At 44.2% G+C, this 22,883-nt stretch overlaps 3 protein-coding genes across 3 annotated transcripts in view; 2 read left to right on the forward strand and 1 right to left on the reverse strand.

Annotated features, from left to right (window-relative positions):
* The window catches only part of LOC134854376 (cdc42 homolog), a 270,377-nt gene that overhangs the window by 11,670 nt on the left and 235,824 nt on the right, over window positions 1–22,883 (reverse strand). The window contains exon 2 of the mRNA XM_063870601.1: window positions 5,554–5,676. Coding sequence (XP_063726671.1) covers window positions 5,554–5,673 — 120 coding nt within the window. The 5' untranslated portion in view covers window positions 5,674–5,676. The remainder of the gene's footprint in view (window positions 1–5,553; window positions 5,677–22,883) is intronic.
* Window positions 7,202–22,883, forward strand: part of LOC134854375 (ubiquitin-like modifier-activating enzyme 5) — a 342,269-nt gene continuing 326,587 nt past the window's right edge. The window contains exon 1 of the mRNA XM_063870600.1: window positions 7,202–7,207. The gene's annotated coding sequence lies outside the window, so the exon portion shown is untranslated. The remainder of the gene's footprint in view (window positions 7,208–22,883) is intronic.
* On the forward strand, window positions 7,228–14,340 carry LOC134854854 (uncharacterized). Its single transcript, XM_063871212.1, has 2 exons — window positions 7,228–7,594; window positions 13,979–14,340. The coding sequence occupies exons 1-2, from the start codon at window positions 7,228–7,230 to the stop codon at window positions 14,338–14,340; spliced, it is 729 nt and encodes a 242-aa protein (XP_063727282.1).

Genomic DNA, 22,883 nt, shown 5'->3' on the forward strand with positions numbered 1-22,883 from the left:
CGTCTAGTCTCCTTATATGGACCTCCAGTGTTGGTTCTTTTCCACTGGTACAGCCCCAGTTCACACGCAAAGCCTGTTTTTCTCGATCTTGTTTTCTGAGGGGCACCTGCCAGAACGCAGAGCCCAAATCCAAAGTCGTGAAGAATTTTGCGTTTCCTAACTTGGAGAGGCTCTCGTCAACGCGGGGAATCGGCTAAGCGTTCTTTGTCGCTACCGCATTCAGGAAGCGGAAATCACAACAAAACCTAAGTTGACCCTTTCTTTTTTGCCATGCTCACGCCGCAAGCCCACGGGTACTTCGACGGTTCGATCATGTCATATTCCATTCACATTTTAATTTCTTTTCTGCATGCTTCGGACTTGTGTTGGGTCATTCTCCTAGCTCCCTCCCTATGAGGTACCGAACCCTCTTCTATTTCTATCTCATGTTCCACAAAATTGCAGCAGCATATATCAGCCTTATGCTTCGAAAAAACGTCTGCGTTTCGATTTAAAACCGCTCTGAGCGAGTCTAACTCCTTGTCTGGTAATTTGCCTTTCAAGTGCTCTATCTCAAATAAGACCGGTTGGTTCGATACTAATTCTGTTTCTGTTGGCCTATCAGCAAAATTTGAGCAACTAGACAGCCCATCGTCTGTCTCTGATTTCATTGAAAACATCTTTTTAGAAGACTTTTTAGAAGACAATTCACTTATCTTTAAAATGCATTCTTGGTTGGCATGTAAAGGAGATTCGGTTACTTCATGTTTCTTGAAGTTGTCCACACTCCGATATTCTGTGCTCAGAGGCAATGCGTAAACAAGTTTCTTGCCTCTTTGTATCGTCACTGTTGTTGCCTCTGTGTTCAACAACACACTCACACACAGTCCGCTCTGAGTAAGTAAGAAGCTTCTTCCTGAATTAGCTGAGCTTTTACTGTTTGGCTTGGAAACCAGACACAACTGTCTGTCGCTAGTAAGCTCATTCAGGTTCCGCATCCTAAATGTCGCTATTACAGTCTGATGTGGTTTTAACCTAACTTTCCGATCTAGGAAAATTGGCACCTTTGCTTGATTAATCACGATTTTATTAAATGGTTTCTTTTCGTATTTCCTTTCTGGGTCCTTGATTCTTATCAACCCGTCGTTGAGGTCAATCGTGACATCGGAGTTGCGCACCAAATCTCGTCCTAGGATGAAATAGTCGGACTCATCAAGATTCTCGACGACCAGGAAACTCATCCAGAGATGTCTCCCTCCCAGCTGCAACGTGATGATAGGGTTTCTTCCGGTCATATTTTGCACCCTAATTAGCCGCTGCTAGTCTGATATTAGTCGGAATCAGATCCTACCTATCAAAACCCATGTCGGTCCAAGTGCTCACAGGCATGACACTGACCACTGCTCCGGTGTCTAATAGTCCTTTCACGGAGAGTTGTCTACCCTGCACGTCCAGTACATGCGCAGCCAGATCGGCTTCAAAGCCTATGTGGACTGCGTCTTGTTCGAGAATGGCGTTGTGTCCGATTCGTCGGACCTAAGATCTTCTCGACCGATGTAGATCCGGCCTACCTGGTCATTTGCATCGGTCACGTGAGCTTTAGTGTAAATTTTTATGCCGTCCACGTTCATGAGAATCGGGTATGGGCCATACACTTCAATGTAGTGTCCTACTTTCATTAGCTATACACAATACACAATTGATAACCAGATAAGAATACCCTATAGATAACAGCGATCTTTTGTTCAGTATCAATTTACCGCTACAGACGTATCAAATCACTGCTTCGTTTAAAATCAAACAATATTTTATAAAAGAGCAGCGCTGGCTTCAATGACAGATAAGTTAAACTCAGTCTTAAAGAAAAAGACTTTCCTCGATTGGAACACTCCAAAAGAACGAAGCCCAGGACACTGTCTTCTCAAGTGAGTGTTTTGTCTAATACACTCACCGAGGTTTTCTTCTATATGTCCTGCGATTGCCCGTGCTGTCCGACTACGTAGCTCAAGGCAACCTTTTGATCGAAAATATTTAGAATCTAAGCAAAAGCTCTCCCACACCCGGACAGTTCCAAGTGCACGAGAGTAGGGAACAACTTTGTCTTCACAAGTGATTGTGTCTTGTCTAATTCACTCACCGAGGTCTTCTTTTATGTGTTCCCGGATTGCCTGAGCCTTCCTATTAAGTAGCTCAAGGCAACCACACAACCAAACTCACAATCAAAAAAAAAATTTCGGATACCTTTGATGAACCCGATTAGAATCCAAAGTTAATCGCGAATCTTCGGGTCTACTGGGCCACTATTCTCCTAAAATACACGTCCCGTGAGTAGTCGACCTACTATTTAGACCTTAAAAGGATATCTAAGGATGTTTAAATTGTCCCGGAGGGTACCTCCAAAAATTCACGAAAGGAGGGTCAATAAGAGGCTTAACTCACTTCGGAGGGTTGCTTCGGAGGGTACCCTCAAAAATCTTAATTTTTCAAGTTTAGCCTAAAGGGGTATCCAGCTAACCCTAAAAAGTGTCAAAACGAGCTAAATTCACTCTGGAGGGTAATTTTAAATATTTAGGAAGGTTGCGTGAAAAATTTCTGCTAAGGAGGGTTCCTATTGGGCTTAGCTGGCTCCGGAGGGTTGCTTCGGAGGGTTCCTCAAAAATCACAAAAACAGATAATTTCACCGCTCTGTATCATCCGACTGCAGTCTAACTTATTTAAAACTGGGTTGGCCGACTCGGTCAACCTTCCCAATAGGATAAAAAGGTAATTTCATAAAAACTTCTGCCGCTCGGAGGGTGCCCTAAAATTTGGACCCTCCAAACTAACAAAGTTTTTAAAAAATTTCTTCCCTGAAGTTATCAACCCAAAAAAAACGGTTGCGATCCAGAAAAGTAGTCAAAACCGTCGACTTATGGTGCCAAAGTTATTCCGATCGATTGGCTGGTCTTTGAGAAATCGCCAAAAACGCGTTCGTTAAGTTGGCCTTTTTTCACCACCTATATAGGTTCTCAGAGACTTTTTCCGCATTTCTTAATGAAAGTGCCTAAAAATACTTGAAACGAGCCTAGTAGCCCTGTACAGCACTAAAATAATGCAAAAAACGGGACCAAAATTTGGTTTGGAAACAAAAATTTGGCCAAAAACTATCAAATTTGGACCCTCCGATTCCTTCCTTTTCCAATCTTCAAGTCTCTAGCTCTATATACGGAGCTATTCGGAAGATAACTCAAAAATAGCCCTAGCAACCGAACACTTTATGCTAGCACGATTCTAACGCAAAAAAAAGTTATCGCTCTTACTCTAAATACTCAAAAACTTGATTCTCCAAACATGTTGACGAAATTCGGAAAATCACAAAAACTTTGATCCAAAAAAATTTATTTTCGCTTACTTCTACTACGTCATTTTTTGAGCGGTTTATTTAGTTAGAGGGGTCGAACTACGTAGTCGCTCACTGCGCAGAAGCTTTTTGCTGTTCGGAAAAGCTCGGATATCCAAAATTTCTGGTGTTAACCGTTTGGTCGAAAATCAATATTTTTGAACAAAATTTGGGTGTTTCTCGGGTCTAAATGGGAGATAAGTAATATATAATAAGGATAATAACCTATAAGTAGTCGTTTATTAATATTACTATACCCTCCTTTGCACCAAAATATCCGAATTAAGACCCTTAACTCGGAAATTTGCAACCGAAGGAGGGTGCAATCGGAGCGAGCCAATTGTGCCCCCCCTCACCACTTAAGTTTTAATGAAATAGCACCCGAACAATAAGATTGTGTCAACGATATCCAACAAACGTTGTGGATGTTGTCCTTAATGCCCTCTGTTGAGTCTGGAACACGTCTGTCAGCTTACCGCTCTACCCTCCGGTCAACGGCAAGTTTATCATTAACGTGGTCAAATACTCAAACAACACTCAAGGGAGGGTACCTCACCCACCACCAAGACACTCAGTCTTTCGATCAGAGAAGATATAAAACAATCTGAAACAACAACTACAGGAAGGTCAGATCAAATCCCGTCCGGAAATAACACATAAGCTGTCATTTTACATTTTTTGGTCTTTTTTCGATTTTTTACTGTTTTTGTACTTTTATGTTTTTCGTTTTTTTTCACTTATACATTATTTCTGTTTGGTTTTACGCTTTCTCTTTAATTGTTTTTGGTCGCAGGGCCAAGGGATAAGCTGGCTCATGACTTCCCACCTAACCCTCCGGCCCCAGGAATTTCTGGTCTTAACTAAGTTTAAAAGCTAAATAGTACCCGGCGGAGGGTCGGTACCTTCCGCCTAATACAATACAGGGCAATAAGGCTTCTAACTCGGGCATACGCCCGGAGCGGAGGGTTCGTCGCTGAAATGTTTGCTGATCATGATGGTCTTATGCCTTTGACAGGATCCCCAGACTACGTGATTGCTATTAAAAACACGGCTCGAATATCTTATTTTACTATGTTTTTGGTGACAGTTTTATTGTAAATCCATTGGAGATGGATTGACCCTTTCCTGTACCTATCTACTCATACTCTAAAATAACAAATAAAACGGTGTTAATTCAAATGTTAAGGACATCAGAGTAGCTAAAAAGTTAGTTTACTATAGTCTTTCACCATATGACAGTCTCTGGGGGCCGAGCCTCCAATTCCGCGCTCTTCCAGTAAAAACGTCGTTATTACTCTAACTTCGTGGCACGGGAAGGTACTGCTCCTTCCGTCTGCCCCACTGATTCCTCTTTTCCTTCTGTCGACTTCAATTAGTTGTCTTATCGTGCGCGATCGTTACGATAAGAGGCTTCGTTTTTATTTCGTTCTCTTCCAACTGTCTTGAACTCGTTATTCTGATGGTTGTGTTTTTCTCTATTTTCCGGCTAAACATGGCCGTTGTTGCAGTTTAAGAAATGTACCGCCGCAATTCGAATTTTTCTTAAAATTTCTTTCTAGAATATTCTAGCCTCCTTCACATCAATATATAACCACTAAGGCCTCTAATGTTGTTTTCGTGCTGCGACGGCAGGTTCCGCTGTGCCAATCCGGGGGAATGGCACACATTCACGCTCCAACAGATTTCAAAACGTCGAATTGTGTACATAGTTCAACCCATGGAAATTTTTTTGCCTTTTAGCAGACCAACATAAGGATTTCTTTAAGACGTGCCGAGTGAAATTTCTTGAGCATTATAACATACGATATAACTTAAATGTGCACAAATTCTTTGGTTTAACATGCAAAAAATAAAACGTTGAAAAAGCTTAAGCATGTCAACATGTGTCAAGTGAAACGCCAATTAAATAAGGTTTAGAGGAATAGGTTAACACGATAAGTTTTTTTCAGGATAACATAGGAATAAAAATCGTACCGCTGTTCAACAATAACAAGAACGATTGTTGGTTTTAGAAAAAAAACAAGCATGAAAGATGGGTCCCGCAACTTTTGTGAAAACTTCAAAAACAAGTTAGCAAATGTAAACAAGTAAGCCAACCATTTTTTCGAAGATTTTGAAGCCCAAAAACTTTTCTTCAGGGACCCAACTATCATACTTGATCAAAAATGAGACCCAGGAAGCTGCAAATAAATTACCGTAGGCCCATAGTCTGTAGGAAATTTATTTGTCGTAAACGTAATTGCAAGACTTCTTGATCCGACAGCAGCATCTCCAACAATCACACATTTGATCCCGTGCATATTATTTCCGCTCATTTTAACTGAAAAAAAAATATATTAAATAATCAAATTTGTTTTAAAATCACTCAAATCACACATAATTTTACGTCGCAGGAAAAATCTATAATGAATCATTCAAAATATGGGGAAATCTTGAATTTCATCTAAACGGTAAAGCGGGACTACAATCTTCAATCGAAAAAACTTCAGAGTTCATGAACTTCTGAGTTGAATGGCAATAATTACGTTTTCTTCCTTTACATCTTCAGTCTAGACCATATGTTTTGTTCAGATATTCTTCCGCATTGTTGGGGCACCTAAGTTTGAAATCGCCAAACTTCGTCAATTGTGCTTTTTCGACGTCTTCGATAAGGTAAGTTTCTTCAGTCCACAACACTATACCAGCTCTCATTTTTATTTCGCATCGCTTGGGTTTTCCTGGTATTTTACGCATGACGAAGAGATGTAACATTCGCCCGGAAGTACATATCGGAGGAAAAAAGCTAGTTTGTAAAACGACTGGCTAGCGTCTAAACACAGCTCTACATGCTTTTAACCGTCTCTGCCAAAAAAAAAGTTTTGTGTGGTCCTTTTAAAATCGGGTCGACAAAATCATTACTGTTTTGTACAAGTCGCCTACTTAGGCTTAAGAAGAATAGGCCCTATAACCATTGGCTCAAGAGTCAGGGACACTATCTCTCTTGTTTTTCTACCTCAAAACGGTCGGAGCCAATTCGGTTCGCTTGCGACATGAGACTAAAAACCCGTTACAGCTTAAAGGCCACTACCAAAATACCCCCCCCCCCCCACTCTAGAAAATTTCACGAGGTAATCAGAAGGTCAAAAGTATCATAGTAACCGAGGTTACAGTCATGAGTCCCTTCATCATGTATTCCAGTCAAAATCCTTGGAATTTTCTAGATATGGAAGTGATAATGATAAAAGAAGATGACAAGTGTTTAAGTCCTTTTCAATTAAAATCGATACGGGTTACGTTTCTTCAATAAGAACACGCAACTCGCCACGAGATAATATAATATACAAGCGTTACAAGTAAAAAATTTCGTCGAAAGTTATTTTGTCATTTATTGTTCCGAGTACGCAAGCGGCGTTCGCAACCCCCCCCCACTCTAGAAAATTAGAACGTCCCTATACTTAGGTCTCAAAATACCCAAAATACACGAACGCCGTTAAAAACAGGGTCAGAACAATCCGCATAGTTACTTTTTATTAGAAAATGAAACTTTGATCCATTTCAGATGGATCAACCTAAAACTCGCCTTATCTCAACATAACAATCATAAAACACACTCAAGAAAACTAAATTGACAACTCACATGTTGGCACACTCGGGAATTAGAGGTAAATAAATTAAGGAGCAACTCGAGAATTAAGTATGATAACTTGAGAAGTTTAATACTGATTAGTTTTAATAAGGGAAATGAGTTTTGACTCTAGTAATAAAGTTTTAGTCTGAACCATTGGGACACCCCAGCTGTCCACGTTTCCACTGATGGTTCACTCTAGTTCGGTTCGAATAATTGTATTCTTCTGTCACAACTTATTAAATAGTTTGTTTTCAAATAAAATATGCCTGTTACGAGGTCAAGATTGGCCTCAAAGAATCATGAGATGTGCACCATCTGTAGCAAGCCAAACGGTGATAACTGGATATCGTGCGAGTTATGTGAGAGATGGACTCATGGTGAGTGTATGGGCTACTCTGTGGATGAGTACAAATTCCTGGAACGATCTGCAAATGTGAAACTTATGTGTACTGGTTGCTCAACTACCGGATCAAAACTGGGCGGTGGGAAATGTCACGAGGACATCACTCGTGGTATTGAAGAGCTGAAGGATACACTTCAAATAGCCAAGTCGGTAATGCAGTCAATCACAGATGCATCGAATGCTCCTCAAAATCAGAAGGCTAAGTATTCAGATGTGCTTAAATCAGGTGATGAATACTCTCTTGAACTACGTTTCAGCGGCATACCTGAATACTGTAACATTCGCCCGGAAGATACATATCGACGGATAACAAAACCAAGTCTTAAGACGACTGGCTAGCGTCTAAACAGAGCTTTGCATGTTTTTCACCGTCTCTACCAAGCCAGTACTTTTCGGTGGTCTTTTACAACATCGGGTCGACAAAAACGTTACTGTTCTCCGGCTTCGACCAGAACGCTCAAATTAACTGAATTACATGCAAAATTAGTGAGCTCATGGCTGGGTCTCAGTATCCCCAGACCACGAGGTCACTCCTAAAAACAGGGCTACTACTTATTATATTACTATTGTTTTTGTTCAGTAGATAAAAATCGTCATCTCCATCGAAGATGGATCAACCCTTTCCCCCCCTACTTCTAGCTCCTCATTCTTGTCAAAACGAATTAAGATCTTAATTAAATTCAAGTCAGGACATGACAGGATGCTAAAAGTTTATCAGAGTCAATAAAAGTTTCCGTCCCGAGACCCTTCCGGATTCTTGAATCCGCCGAATCAAGCTCCTTAATCTCAAGTTCACGATAACTCGGAAGGCTGTTTTTCACCCTTCACCGTTGTTCGCAACGGCCTTGCAACTATTGTAGCAGCACAATAGTTGCAACTCGGAACGCTCTCTGCTATTCTGTAGTTCGTTGTCGTTTTTCAGTCTCGATTTCCGTACTGTTTTCTATCACAGATAAAGTTGTTCTCTTTTTTTCACTCGCTTTTTGTTAAAAATGGCCATTTCAGCATTTCTCAGAAATGTTACGTCATCACTTCGAAAATTTAAAATTTTAAAATACGGGAATATCTTGACCTTCACTGTTCTGCTAATCATCCGAATAACATCGTTAATCCTTCAAAACCATTAACTCGGAAGGCTTGCTGCTAATATTCCGAATTCTGCAGAGATTGCATTTTGGCCATTCTGGTCGAATGTCACACACTCCCCGGACAGTCCGGTCAATGTCCTCATTGAATCGCGCAATGTTCATAAAATGGTTACAGTGCCATCGAACAGAATTTACAAAATGCACTAAATTACTTTTATCTACGTCACATCAACTCACGGCAGAATATAAATGGCATCATACTACATCACTATAGCCTTCAAATTCTTTCATTAATCTGCACATTGAGAATATGACCTAAGATAAAACATGTTTTCTGACTTCCAGTGTCTATTTCCCGATTAAAACTTTTTCTCTTAGATTTAAAAGGTGTTGGCTTGCAGGACAGTCCTGCCAACCAACAAGCTAAAATTATCCTACTATGCTCCCTCCCTTCGGAGATTTTGCTTGTTTATTGTCCTGAATTTTAAAACTAAGAAGCTTTGTGGTTAGAAAGAACAATGCACCAACCTCCCTCTTCAAGAGGTTACTCAAGTCTTTCATATCACCACAAAGTGATCAGTTTTCTTAAGTGATTAAAAACAATCATGCAGGCTGGAATATTTAAATATACTCTTTTCTCAAGCCTCTCTAAATAAATAATAAGTGTCTCTAAAGCCACTTCTGCTAAAATCAAAATGCAAATTTATAAATACAACAATTTCAGAACTCAACAAAATGTTTCAGTTTTCAATTACAACTTGGTTGCTTGGTTTCTCACTTGAGTTTTTCACACACATAAAACAATTCTGAGTTTTGACTTTTCTTCATCATTCTTTTGTTCTCTTCTTTTTTCATCGTTTAGAAGTTCTAAAACTTCTAAATTCTTCTAATTTTCTTTCTTGTTGCCTCTTGTTTTCTCGACCATTCGTCAATGTTCCATTTCCTCCTCCTGTGATGCTGACTCCGCGCTTTCGGTTTCCGTGTCTTGTAGCACGTCGTTGACTATCCTGACGCTGTTGGAAGCCGTCCTCCAACACTTCTGCTCTTCTACCCTCTGTTTACAGCAAGGTAGGGGATCCACGTTGGATTCTCTGTTTCTACAGAAGCTGTTGTGGAGACATAACGTCACGTTTCTCTCCAGATCTTCTTTCAGCATCTCTGCCTTCTCATTTCCACTACGCTCACTCGTTCTGGAAATTCTTTTCACAGCGGTGGTCACTGCATTCCGATGAGTCACGAAAGCTCGCTTGAAAGCTCCTGCCCCAATGTCCAGCTGATATTCACTGTACACTCTGCCATGCTTCGACATATGCTTTTTCGCATACTCGTACAACCACGCAGTCATGTTAGCTCTGAACCATGGCATCAATCGTTTTCTTGCCCATATCTTCTTCACTTCCATCGGAATATTCAGAACTTTACACATTGTCTCAAAAAGATCTAAATCTTTCAGACAATCTAATTTCTGCAATTGTTCTCTCGTCGGTGCCTCCTGCCTATTGTTTTCTCTCACATGAGCTTCCAGCCATCGTATCGCCATCATAACTCCCACTATCACTATTGTTACGGGCTGTGATGAATCTGGTAAACCCATGGAGAGCAGCTCTCCAGAGTCCCAGATCAACATCAGATTACCACGCTTGGGATACCACCAGGTCTGCAACAAGCAGTGGCAAGGAAACTCATCATGCGTCAACATGATGCTCCTCCAATTACGTTTTCCCGAAGCTTCCAGCAATGGTTCCACTTCCATCATCACTCGGTGGATTTCATCATTCTCATCTACTGCATTGTAATCTGTGACAGTTGATCCTTTCTGCTTCTGTTTTTCAAAGTCACTGAAGTTCCCGCTCACATATCCCATGAACTTCTTTCCCAATATTGACTCCAACTCTTCTTTGGTTCTCTCTGGAACTGCTGAGAAAATCTTACACAATAACTCGTAAGACTTTTCAGACATTCTTGCCAACCTCACGCACTTCGGCACTGAAAAGGCTTGATCCACAATCGTTCTTGTACTCTTCACGTCCACAGCTACGAAATGTACAGGATACCTGCTCTTGCACATTGGAGCCAACGTTGAACCCACCAAATATCGTGCTCCTGCTGGTCTACAATAAGTTTCGCTGTGTCTGATGTTCATTTCTGTTTCGATTGCCTCCCTCCATTTTCCTATGTACTTCTGCTCAGTCTGCAGAACTCCTGGGAATACTTCTACGCTGATGGCTGTGACCATCTCATGTTTCTGTTCTAGATTCAATAGTGACTCTAAAGAACCAAACATGCTGTAGAATCCTAGTGCAGTCACTAGATTCACATCAGTTCCTCCATGGCAATCTGCTATCAGTTCCGTTTCCGTTCTTGCTTTCATCACTACATTTCCAAACAATACTGTCAATTGCTTATGTTGTTTCTCTAGGGTTTTCACACAGTCTAAACTTCCACAAACGTGACCCTCCAGTCCACAGACTTCCGCCAGACAGCTACCAGGTTTTACCCAGTCTTCTGGTCCCCAGCCAGGCAACTCCACTTTATCTTCTCCGTTGCACTTAGAGGCTGTTATCATCACATTATATATGATGTTAAGGTCACGCAGGTTACAGTCTGCACTCAGTTCCCTCTGTACGTCTTGTGTCGCACGTAATATTGAGTCAGCGTTGGGACTAGGACACCATGATGGCCTCATCAATTCCCACACTGCCATCAAGCTCGTTCTCAGTACTTCATCTGAGAATCCCAACCCAAACTCCACTCTCTTGTCGGATTTTGGTACTGAAGGTGCACTCACCTCTTCTTCCAAGACTAGTCCCAACTTGGCCTGTGGATTGTTAACGCTCTTGATCGTTACAATTCGGGACGTCCAGAACCTTAGTAACACCGCCTGCTCGTAATCAAAGAAGCAATCACGTATGTCTTCACTCAGGAAAGGATTGTACGCTATCCCTATGATCCCAGATACGTAGCTATATGACTTCTTCTTGATCGGTCCACAGTATTCACTGGATTTCGGCAATGCTCCCATAGATTCTTTAGTGAGTCTCAGCTCCTTGTTTGAGAATCTCCTGATCTCATCTATCTTTTTCATGGGTTCCAGTTCTTCAGGTTCTTTCATGTTCACCCTCATCGGTCTACTTTGCTGCATGTCCAGCAATGCCAGCAAGAACAAGGCTTTCATTCGTTCATCGCCTTCCCTCAACATTTTAACACAACTGCTTAATGCAGGTACTGAAATCTGCTCTATCAGGAATCGAATGAAACAGAGAGCATCTCTCCGCTTCGCACACGCTACTGCTGCTCCCTCCTGGACTATCAGATCCCTCAGATTTGTCATAAGGAACACCTTTTCTTCTTTTGACCTCTTTCTTTCTTCTGAGTCATATTCTTCGCGAGTCAGTCCCATCATGCACCAGGCGAACCTGAGTTGTAACTCTGTCCTTACGTAAGGTACTGCCACGAGAGCATGTATTCTTGGCGTAGTCCTCATTTCTTCTTCAAAATACCTCAATACTACTGCTTTCCATGGAAGGCTCACTAACTGCTCGATCGTTTCCGCCTGTACATCAGACGACGCCAAAGTTCCATACGCCTTCTGCTTAAGGGTGGTGCCTTGCAACATTGTTTCCAGATAACCCTCCATGGCTTTTTCTTCTTCCAGGGCCATTACATGCCCTCTAGCCGAGTTTCGGTATTCCAACATTTCCATGTATCCACCGGTGGGTTCATCTATCGACACCGTCTCAGACACTGTTAGTCTGTTGTATTCCACTGGTGTTAGTTGTCCTGCAACACTTCCATTTCCATGATTCATGGGATATGGCTTGAAGTCCCTCATTTTACTCTCTCCACATTGACTGAGTATTTCCATTTCTAAAGTCGCTCCAGTCAGAGTGCGGTCACTCCTTTTGGATTTATAACCGGTTGACTTTATTCCAGCCATGAGAATGGGTGGCACCATCGCTATATCAGTTAATATTCTAATTGTGCCAGACAATTGATAATCACCTTGCCCCAAATCCATGACTTCCTCGACTCGTTTTCTTTTCGCTGAGTTGCCAGCTTTCACCGATATTTCCGAATCCACTTTCGTCTTTCCAATCCTCCTCGGTATCACTCTGCTACCTAACTTCATTTTCATCGCGTTGATTTTATCAATTACCATTTTCGATCGTATCGTCCCTCTCCTGGTTCTTGACAGATACACCACCTCTCCTTCATTGTCCTGCGGTGTCATCTTGATGGGAGAATTCGCTTCACTCTCATCAGTGGCTGAGTCGATCAATAACTCACTCAGTCTCCCTTCACACTCATCGAGTTTGTCAAGTACTTCCCTCATTAAGGGTTGATTGAGACCTGTTTTGAGAATGGACTGGGTCCCATAGCTCTGAATCACAGTCCAGACTTCTTCCATGAACGCCACTCTATCCAGCTTACATCCCGTCCTACCCTCGTGGTCTCGGTGATGTACTTCCCATTCTTCTTCGGGCAGCGTTCCCAAGAAAGGTACTCTGGCTGAGGCCTCTATTCTTCTCCTCCGAGGTGATTCCATGAGGATTCTCTGATCGTTATTTCTTGAATTGCCAGGAGAGCTGCTCTCCGGCAAATTCCGTTTCATTTCCATAAAGGCTGACGGAGGCTCCAGTGTCGAGGTGCCTTCATCCAGCTCAGTCGTTTCCAACGTATCCGCATTGTTTTCAAGATCACTGAAGATGTTGAAATCCAGGCTGGATGTTCCTCCTGTCGATGCCCTGTCGTCTTCCCCGCCAGCTTGATCTTGTTGCATGGGTTCTTCAGTCTGACGGCTTCCACCCTGTCCGTCATCTCCTTCTGACTTGTCCCTATTCGAGTTCGATGGTCCTTGTTCGTCTTTGTCGGCTTCTTCCTGGAATCTCGGTATGAGCAATGTACCGGCCGACTTATCTTCCTCTTCTCCATGGACCACTTTGATTTCTTCGCAGCCGAAGGGTGCTAGGAAGGTTCTCGTCTGCAATACTCCTCCAACTTTCATCTCTTTTCTCACACTGGCCAGGATTAATGAGGCTTCAGGCAATTCAGTCCTGCCTCTCATTCTCATTGGAGCTAAGCCTAGTCCCTTCCATTCCTCGTCAAATCTTCCAGGCTTGGGAGTAGCGGCGTTGCTTATTCGCCTTCTCGTCGCTTGATCCGTGTACGCAAATCGTGTGTACTGTAACACGGCGGCATTTCTCCCCACAAAGTATGGATCCATCGTCACCGAGAAATTCCCTACTCTCCTTTCATTGGTTTCGAATGCTCTCAATCTAGGAGTTTGTACTACGGAGACTGCTCCGAGCAACATCCTTCTTATCAGAGGGAATTCAGGGATTGCTTCCGGTAGCTTCTTGTAATCGCCCCAGTCTTTCGTCTCTTCTCTCACCTTGTGATATGCTGCCGTGAGACGAGGCACTCTGGTCATTTCACCATTCGTTTTGTCATAGAGCCTCAGATTCCAAAGCTTTGGAAACACCTCGATGTGTCCTCTTTCTACTTCTCCCATGCGGTCACAGAAGTGATCGTCAAAATTGATGACTGTCATTTCCGGCTCCGATATTTTCGCAAACAACTGGCAAAGTTGGGCCTTGGCAAAGTTGGAGCCAAGGCCAAGACCCGATCAAGCCGAGCTGGACTGCAGTTCCCTGTTGGAAGAATCCACCGATTCATCCGCAAGGGCAACTACGCTGAGCGAGTTGGTGCTGGAGCCCCAGTCTACCTTGCTGCTGTGCTCGAGTACTTGACTGCTGAGATCCTTGAGCTGGCTGGCAACGCTGCCAAAGACAACAAGAAGTCCAGGATCATCCCCAGACACTTGCAGTTGGCCATCAGGAACGACGAAGAGTTGAACAAGCTGCTCCTGCATCTTCACTCATGAGCTCCCGCAGTGCATGCTGTTCACACCAGTTCAGTGTACTACCGTCCACTGCCGATATGAGGTTCAGGTGCAGCACCGACCTCCTATATGCTTCCACTTTAACGTCAGGGAACGCAAAGGTGACTGCTGGTCCATAGATCACTGTCACGAACTCCGTGACTCCTCTGATCAGCGCCAATGGATCGGTCCTCATAGCTAAGCTCAGATCTGTTAATAGCGGCATGCCTCCAACATGTCGTCTAACATCTTCCTCTCTTTCAATTGTCTCGTCTTCTCCGGTTCCAAAGCGATTTTGCTGCAAGAGATATTGGATAAGAGTGTGTCTCAGGTCTCTTATTTTGTTCCACGAGTCCGTGGATTTCTTCATATCCAAGTTCCTCACTCTTTCTTTCATCTGCTCTGGACAATGTGCCAGTTTCATTAGTCCTCCCAAGTTTCCCTTCCGTGGGTTATTGCGATCAATGTCAGAAGTCCATCTAGTCGCAGGTTCTGTATTCCATCCGTAAGCAGTATCGCCGGTCCTTTCACGAAACTCTCCGCTCCGAATGTCACGAACAAGGCTATTAATTCCACTATCAATACTTTCACTACTGCTTGGAGGAATTCCTTTATCAAATAGTGCGAGACTTTCGGGTAAACTTTTGCCAAGAAGGACGCGGTCCATCCGGCTCCCAACCCTTCTAGCATGCTGTCTGTCCTTTCAAATCCCTCCTGTCCTTTCACTTCCTGGGTCCAGAAGGTCTCCAGAGTAATCTGACACATCCTGTTCACGAACTCAGCTGTCTTTTCTCCGGCATTTTCCGCCAGGTTCACCTCCTTCAACAAGTAGGCGTGTATCGTCGTGATCATTACTGGGCCTTGCTGAAAAGCATCAGCACCCAATGCCGCTACTCTAGGATTCAGGTGTAGCCACTGGTTTGCTTCCGGCTTGGTTCTCAGAAGCATCGCCTCCAGTTGAGCTCCTCTCATCGCGTTTGAGATATCTGACCATACTGCAGGCAGTTCAGCCTTAAGTGGCCTCAGGTTCTCCACTTCTATCATGCGATTCGGGGCTGACATGATCACATCATATTTTCCTTCCGAAAGTAAGGCTACCATCGCATACACAAATTTCAGTCCATCCGGGAGATGTGCATATCCCGGAGACAACGCAAATACTACTCTCAACGTCACTTTATTGAATGATCCCTCCTTCGTCTCATCCACCACTTCACCCATCGACTCCAGGATGTCTTTTATCCCTGGCCATACTGCGTTTTCTGCTGTTGCAGGATCTCTGAGCCTGCTCAGAAAACCTCTACTGTGTAGATGGTCATTGATGCCAGCAAACACAATCGTTATCGGGTTCATTTCTGTCTGCCTTTGTACCCCTATAGCCAATGACACTGATTGCAATAGGTCTAGGTCAACTGCGGCCAGCATTATGACGTCCGGCCAAAACAAAGAGTTAGAGGTGTACACGAACTCTGAATTCGCTACTACCATGATCTTGGCCTTTCTCATCTCTGCTTTGTCGTAGGCGGCGAAGATGCTCTCATCTTTCTTTATTGCTGTCAATCCGCCATATCTCTGGGCATCACCATCTTGATTCACTAGTTTTGGGTACACTCTCTCCTTCACATGACCAGGTGGTGTCGTCAGTTGCCTGAATATCTTCACGTGTTGTCCAATCGGCGCTCTCGCCGTCAGGAATCTTCCTGGTCTTTCTTCACAATTCCTCTCCTCATGGTTCAATCTCACATCTTGCAACGGTCTTGCATTCACAGGTCCCATTGTGTTGTTGGAGGGCAGTCCCTCCAAGTCAGCAAATCTTAAGGCTGTCGTGGAGCTGAAATTTATGCTAGCGGCTATCAACCAGTCTACGCCGGTTATTGAGTATAATCTGCTGACGGATAGCGTCGCTCCATTCAGCATCCTCCTTGCATCTTCGATGAAGCTTACTCTCTGCAGGTCCAGCTTCACCAGTTCGTCCTTGTATATATGCCAGGGAGACGGTATGGGTCTCGACCACAACAATGAGCCTCTATTCGGTCTCTCCTCTCGACTGGTACTCGTCGTCTCCGACCTGGTGTCCGATCTAGACGTGCCTGCTACTTCTTCGATTGGTTGGTTGACGTTGACAGGTCCTATCCTTCTCCTAGGATGAATTGTCCTCCTCATCGGTGCTTCCCCCAACCGATCTTGTACGTCTGTTCTTCGACCTGGTTCGCTGGAGCTTTGTTGCCGGTAATTTATGACGGCTGGGACTGTACCCAAACGTGTTTCCAGGTTAGGAGGCACAAAGGTAGTGATCACCGTATCATTCACCGTTCCCTCTTCCTTCAGTACTCCTGTGTCAGAGAGTTCTGCTTCCAGCTCATCCAACCGTTCTTGGAAGACTCGATTCAACCAAGCTTGTCCTTCGATACTGTCAAAGTGGATGCCATCCGAAGTCAGTCTGGCTTGATCCATGGCTCTCAATTCGTGTTCAATGTCCATAGGGATCATTCTTCCGGCATTTCGATTTGCTAGGGTTCTTAAGATGTTGTTCCATCTCATGACTCCCTCGTTGTGCCTTCTTCCCGATGCTGTCAGGCTTCTTGCGTTCATTGGCACCGTGCAAACGGTCAGTACCGCGCAACTGAACTTCTGCCAGAGAGTAGTGAACAAACACACCATCATTGATCCCACAGTGCTTCCTGCTCGTCTGATCCTCTGGAGATATCATTCGTCCCAACTAATATCATCACACTGGGTATCTTCCCTGGATTCATCAGCTCCACCATCCGATATAATTGGGCAATCGTCGCGCCTCCAAAGGCCATCACCGTGGTGACCCACGAGGTCCTCAAATTCGTCCAGGTTGAAATTGTCCATACTGTTCTTTCCAAGTTTGATTTGATTCGATTTCGGTTTGATAATTTGACTCAAGTGAGTAATTTAAATGATCAATCAGGATCTAGAAAAGAAATCACGAATGTCACACTTGTCAATTTCACCTTAACATACATCGTTAAAATTTGCTTAAAGACAGTTCAGATAAAAAGGTATTTATCCTAAAATTTATTAAAATCAATTGGTTTCTAAAATTTTGGAATTCGACCTAAGATTGGACAGACCAAACTTTGGATGTATTCCCAAACTCGTCATTTAGTTATTCATGGTCACTAACCCCTACTTACCCATGATCTTAATAACCTAACACATAACATAACATAACATAACACACATATCACATATTACATGCAACTTGGTCTTTGGCCTAACACCCTCTCGCACATCACTCAGCCTATACTTAAGTAATATTTCTTATGTAGATACACTTGTATGTTTGTATCAGAGAATATCACGTGTACAAGCGCGTACAATTCCCGAGGATGCAGTCTTCCTCTATTTGGATCGTACACTGGAAGCGAAAGCTCCTTCACGTCCATTTCCACAAGGAAGTCCCTCAGCCTCGTCAAAGACAAGACTAGATTTTCTGGGTCCACGTGCTGCTTCTCCGTCGCCCTCGTTACCAAAAAGCATAAGTACTTTCCCGGTATCTGCGACACCGCTGGGGGTAAGGCTGCTACGCCCCCTATCCCTGGTCTTTGCTTCCAAAGGAATTCCAAGTTTTTGTATTCCCTCTTAAAATCTGCCGCTAGCGCCGTCCTAAAACTCATGTCTGCGGTGATTGCTATTGCACATGTTCTGTTTGTGAGTATGAAATCACTATCTGTTAGTATTTTGTTGCTTGAATTTTCATTTGGTAAGTTAAAAAATGACTCAACTACCCTGCCTATGTCAGGTTTCTTAGGTTCTTCGCATGTTTCTGCTTCTAAGTCTCCTGTTTCTCTTGCTATTCTCAATTTTTTTATTATCAAGTTTTCAGTGTGGGTAAGTCCTACCCCCACTCCCCGGACAAAAATATCCATCGGCGTCCCCGTCGATCGCATACCGGGTATTACGTCAAGATTAGAAGCTGGAATGAGCAATCGTCCTTCCTGGGCAGCCCAGGAAGGATCGTCTCGTTCAGTCTTGATGTATTTCATGCTTTCACGATCTACGTCTTGAATCGTGACGCTGGTCTTCTCTGGATCCGAGGTCGTTTCATTCAGCCACTCTAAGACACGCAGGTTCGTCTGGTCTTGTTCATATGACTGCTGTTGCTCATCGTCAAATTCTACCTCGGGTTTCGACCAGTCGTCAACCCACTCATCGTTGTGATCATTGACTATGTCAATGTCTTGTGACACAGTTATTTCCTCTAAACCCACTACTTCCTCCACTATTTTCTTTAGATCTATCCTATACACTACAAAGTCGTCACCGTAAGGATTGTACTTCTTTCTTGGTCTCGTCCCGTCCTTCTGGCGAGTCTGCATCGTGAATGGAAGATCTGGTTCCAAGTTCTTGGGAACCTCTGTCTGTTCGGGATCCTGCCAATCTTCTTCTGCGTAGGGTAAGGTTTCATCGTCCGCTTCAATCTGTTCGTTTGGATCCAGGTCCAGCGGTGTTTCTGTACCATCCTCTACGATTTCGTTTCCATCTTTCTTCCCCCTGGTGCCTTTTTCATTGACCTCACAAGCAGGATCCATCATTAGATAATCCCCTTCTTCCATGTCTGCAGGTATACACCAGTCTTCTGTCGATGGATTGTGTGGCTTGATGTTCTCGTAGTGGGCGGCTCGGCCAGTACTCAGTCTATAAAAGCGTCCCTCTTGGTGCACCTCTGTAATCATGAAGGGTCCCCTCCACTTCTTCAGAAGCTTCTTTGTCCCTTTCGGTGGTATAACGTTCTGAAATACCCATACGTAGTCTCCCACCGAGTAAGCCTTTGCACCAGCTGCTTTCTTGTCGAATCTTTTCCTCTGCCTTGCCTGTGCCTGCTGAGTGTTTCGTCTACACAAGTCGTTCAACTCCTGTTGGCGTCTGATCACATCCCTCACGTAGACCTGGGGGGACGTTTTCTTTCCCTCATATTCTGGGTAGAAGAAGGTTAAGGGTAAAGACTTTTCGTGTCCAGTTAGCATCATGTGTGGACTGACTCCAGTGGTGGAGTGTTGCGTGCTATTATAAGCTCCCATCACCTGCGGAAGGTATCTGTCCCAATCGGTCATGTACCTGGAACAATATACCCTCAGCATCGACACTAACGTCCTATTCTGTCTTTCCACTAAGCCATTCGTCTGAGGGTGGTACGTAGTGGAGTGAGCCTGAGCGACCTGTGAGCGTCTCATAAGCTCTTTCGTAAGCTCTCCTACGAAAGCTGTTCCATTGTCCGATTGAAACGTCATCGGACAACCATGTCTTGCTATCCATGTATTGATCAGGTGGTCGCATGTGTCTTCCGCCGAGGCAGTTATGCAGGGCACGGCCTCTGCATACTTCGTAAAATGATCTTTCATGACCAGCACCTGATTGTAACCATTGTCTGTCATGCATATCTTTTGGTGATCTATTTGCACCACCTCGTTGAATTAAGACGACTCAATCGATTGTAAAGGAAATCGCAACTTCCTAGGATCCTTGACCTGTTGGCATGACAGACATGCTGTCACCCATTTCTCGCATGCCTTCTTCATCCCAGGCCACTCAAAGCGCTTCTGGATCCTCTGATATACTTTGTCGATCCCCTGATGGCCCATCTGATCATGTAACCTGAATAATAGTTCTGTCTGATAGAGCTGCGGTAATACTATCGCGTTATACTTGTACAGGACTCTGTCTTCTTCCCTTCTTTTGCAAGCCACAACCCCGTCCTTGTTCAAATATAACCTCCCTTCCTTCTGCATGAAGTATTGTCTCAGGATGCGATAACTATCTTCCTCGAGGTCCCCTTTATCCGGTGAACCATTCTCGATCCACCTTTTCAGGTTGCTTGTCATGCGATCATTTCTCTGCGCCCTCAGAAGGTCTGAGAGTCTGTATCTCGTCTTCAAGTAAGTCTTCATGACCCTCATCTGACTATTCAGCTCGTTGGGTTGATGTGTGTCTTCTTCCATCTTAACGCACCAAATCTTCGCCAACGGTTGTTTTTCTTGTTCAAACGGCAGAAGATCAGTCCTGACTACCGCTTTCCGCGGCAATAGGCTTATCGAACGTTTCGATACCGCTATTGTCTCCAAGTCATCCGCTGCGTTGTCAAAGACTCTTTCGCTCGGTATCAGGTAGCGATCGCTGTCCGGATCCTGGTACACCTCTCTGTCCAGGTTTCTCGCCCGAGTTTCCACTAGTAGCGTGTGTATCGCCAGTTCTGACAGTTCTGATCCCGAGGTCGAATCCCTGTCTGAATAGGTGTTCATTCTTGAGCTTTCTGAATTATCATCCGTCGAAGGTGTCGTGCTGGAGACTGCACGCTCCTCCAGATCATGTCTGTACTTTCTTCGCATCCATCTGCACTCCCCAGACAAAACCTTGTTCTCTAGGTCCTGTTTCTCATCAGGAATTTTCTCGTAGATCTCGGACTCCCCGGACAAATTTTCCTGTCCCGGGTGTTGATCTTGTGATCTTTGATCTTTCTCTTTATCCTTCTCCCCGGACAAATAGTCTTGCAGCAGATTTTGTTCTACAACTTCACCCTCTTTCTCCCGGTCCACAAAGGTGACAGTTTTCTTTTGCTTGCCGCTCTCCTGATCTTTCTGTCCGTAAGAAGTACTGGTTAAAATCTCTTGGGGTATTGAGGATACTAGTTGCTGAACTATTGTCCTACAATCCCTCTCGTTCTCTTCGTGTTGTCGTCTGGACGGCATGATCTTCATCTTCTCACTGACTGTTAGCGATGCCACTGCTGCTGTCCATTCGGGGTCATCTCTGGTCACTTCTCTTTCTAACAATCCACCCAGCATCCGCATCTTTTGTGGTGTGACTTGCACCGTTTTATCCAGTAATGAGAGGCTGTTTATATTCATGCGAGAGAGTTCTTGCTGGACCAGGTTCGAGCGCAGCAGCAAATCCAACGGGATCGGGTCCTCCTTTGACAGGATCTTTATCTCGGCTGCTTTCTCTACAGGTAACTCAGGATGTCCTGGAATTGGATGTCCAGACTTATCCAACCATCTCGTTAAGGGAAGCGCTTCATAAGTTTCTTTGTCTAGAAACGAGAATCCCTCCTTTATTTCCGCCTGATTGGCTTGCTTCTGCTCCAACCTTTCATAGAACTCAGTTTTCTTGCTGAGGCTATCAGCATTCTGGTGTTTATCGCGCATCCTATGCTCGATTATCATATGGTAGCCATCCAATCTTACTATCCATCTACCAATATAACTCTGATCCATCGAGTAGGTTTTCAACCAGGATAACGCTCTGTTGTCCACGCGTAACTTGAAGGGAGCGCTCCCCAAGTATGCACGGTACTTTTCCACAAAGGTGACTACTGCAAACATTTCTGCTTTTGGTGCGCCATATTTCATCTCTGTGTCACTCAGGACCTTGCTGCCGTATGCAATGGGACGAGGAACTGTTCTTCCGTTCCATTCTTGCTCTTGATGCAAGATTCCTGAGATGGCCACCACCGATGCATCTGTGTCGAGAACATACATGCCCTTTTCTGTAGGCATGCCCAGCACTGGCGCTTCGCACAGTTCCCGCTTTATGTTCTCGAAAGCAACTTGTGCCTCATCGTTCCATTCGAACTTCTTCCCTTTGTTGCGCATCAGCTTCTGCATCGGATACACTTTGTCCGCATACCCTTTAATGAATTCTCGGTAGTAATTGGCAAACCCTAGGAAGCTCATGAGCTGTGTGTCCGTTCTGGGAGCTTTCCATGTCAACACTGCTTCCACTGCTTCCGGGTCCGGCCTTACACCATGCCTATCCACCATTCTTCCCAGGTACTTTATCGAATCCCTAAGTATTTCACATTTCGATGGTTTGCACTTTAATCCTGCTCTTTTCATGCATCCAAAGACCTCGTCGAGCCTATCAATGTGGTCTTCCAGGGTCGGTGTCGCTATGACCACGTCATCCACGTAACACATCACGAGATTCCCGTACTTCTTGGTCACTCCTGTCAAAGCCTGAGCCATCAGCCTTTGAAAAGTTGCTGTTGCATTGCACAAGCCGAAGGGCATCCTCTTCCACTGGTACAACCCCAATTCGCACGCGAAACCAGTTTTTTCCCTGTCCTTCTTTCGCAGAGGGACCTGCCAGAAGGCAGAACCTAAGTCCAATGTGGTGAAGAACTTGGCATCACCAAGTTTAGATAGGCTCTCGTCTATTCGCGGTATCGGGTACGCATCTTTAATCGTTACCGCGTTCAAGTAACGAAAGTCGCAACAAAATCTAAGCTGCCCCCCTTTCTTTTTTGCCATTACTACCCCGCAAGCCCACGGCGATTTCGAGGGTTCTATCATGTCGTATTCAAGTAACATTTCTATTTCTGCTCGGCACGCTTCCGATTTCTGTGGCGTCATTCGCCTTGCGCCTTCCCGATGGGGTACGGCGCCTTCTTCTAGTTCGATTTCGTGTTCGACGAAATTACAACAACCGATATCCGCCTTATGTTTTGAAAATACATCAGCGTTCCGATTTAGGATGTCCCGCAATTTTTCGAAATCCCCCTCACCTATTCTCCCTTTTAA

Source organism: Symsagittifera roscoffensis, chromosome 9 (genome assembly GCF_963678635.1).
Source record: "Symsagittifera roscoffensis chromosome 9, txSymRosc1.1, whole genome shotgun sequence".
Classification (NCBI taxonomy): Eukaryota; Metazoa; Xenacoelomorpha; order Acoela; family Convolutidae; genus Symsagittifera; species Symsagittifera roscoffensis.

Coding starts and splice junctions, on each gene's coding strand:
- LOC134854854 (XM_063871212.1), top strand. CDS start 7,228: ATGCCTGTTACGAGGTCAAGATTGGCCTCAAAGAATCATGAGATGTGC. Junction 7,595..13,978: donor TTCAGATGTGCTTAAATCAG/GTGATGAATACT, acceptor ATGCGGTCACAG/AAGTGATCGTCAAAATTGAT.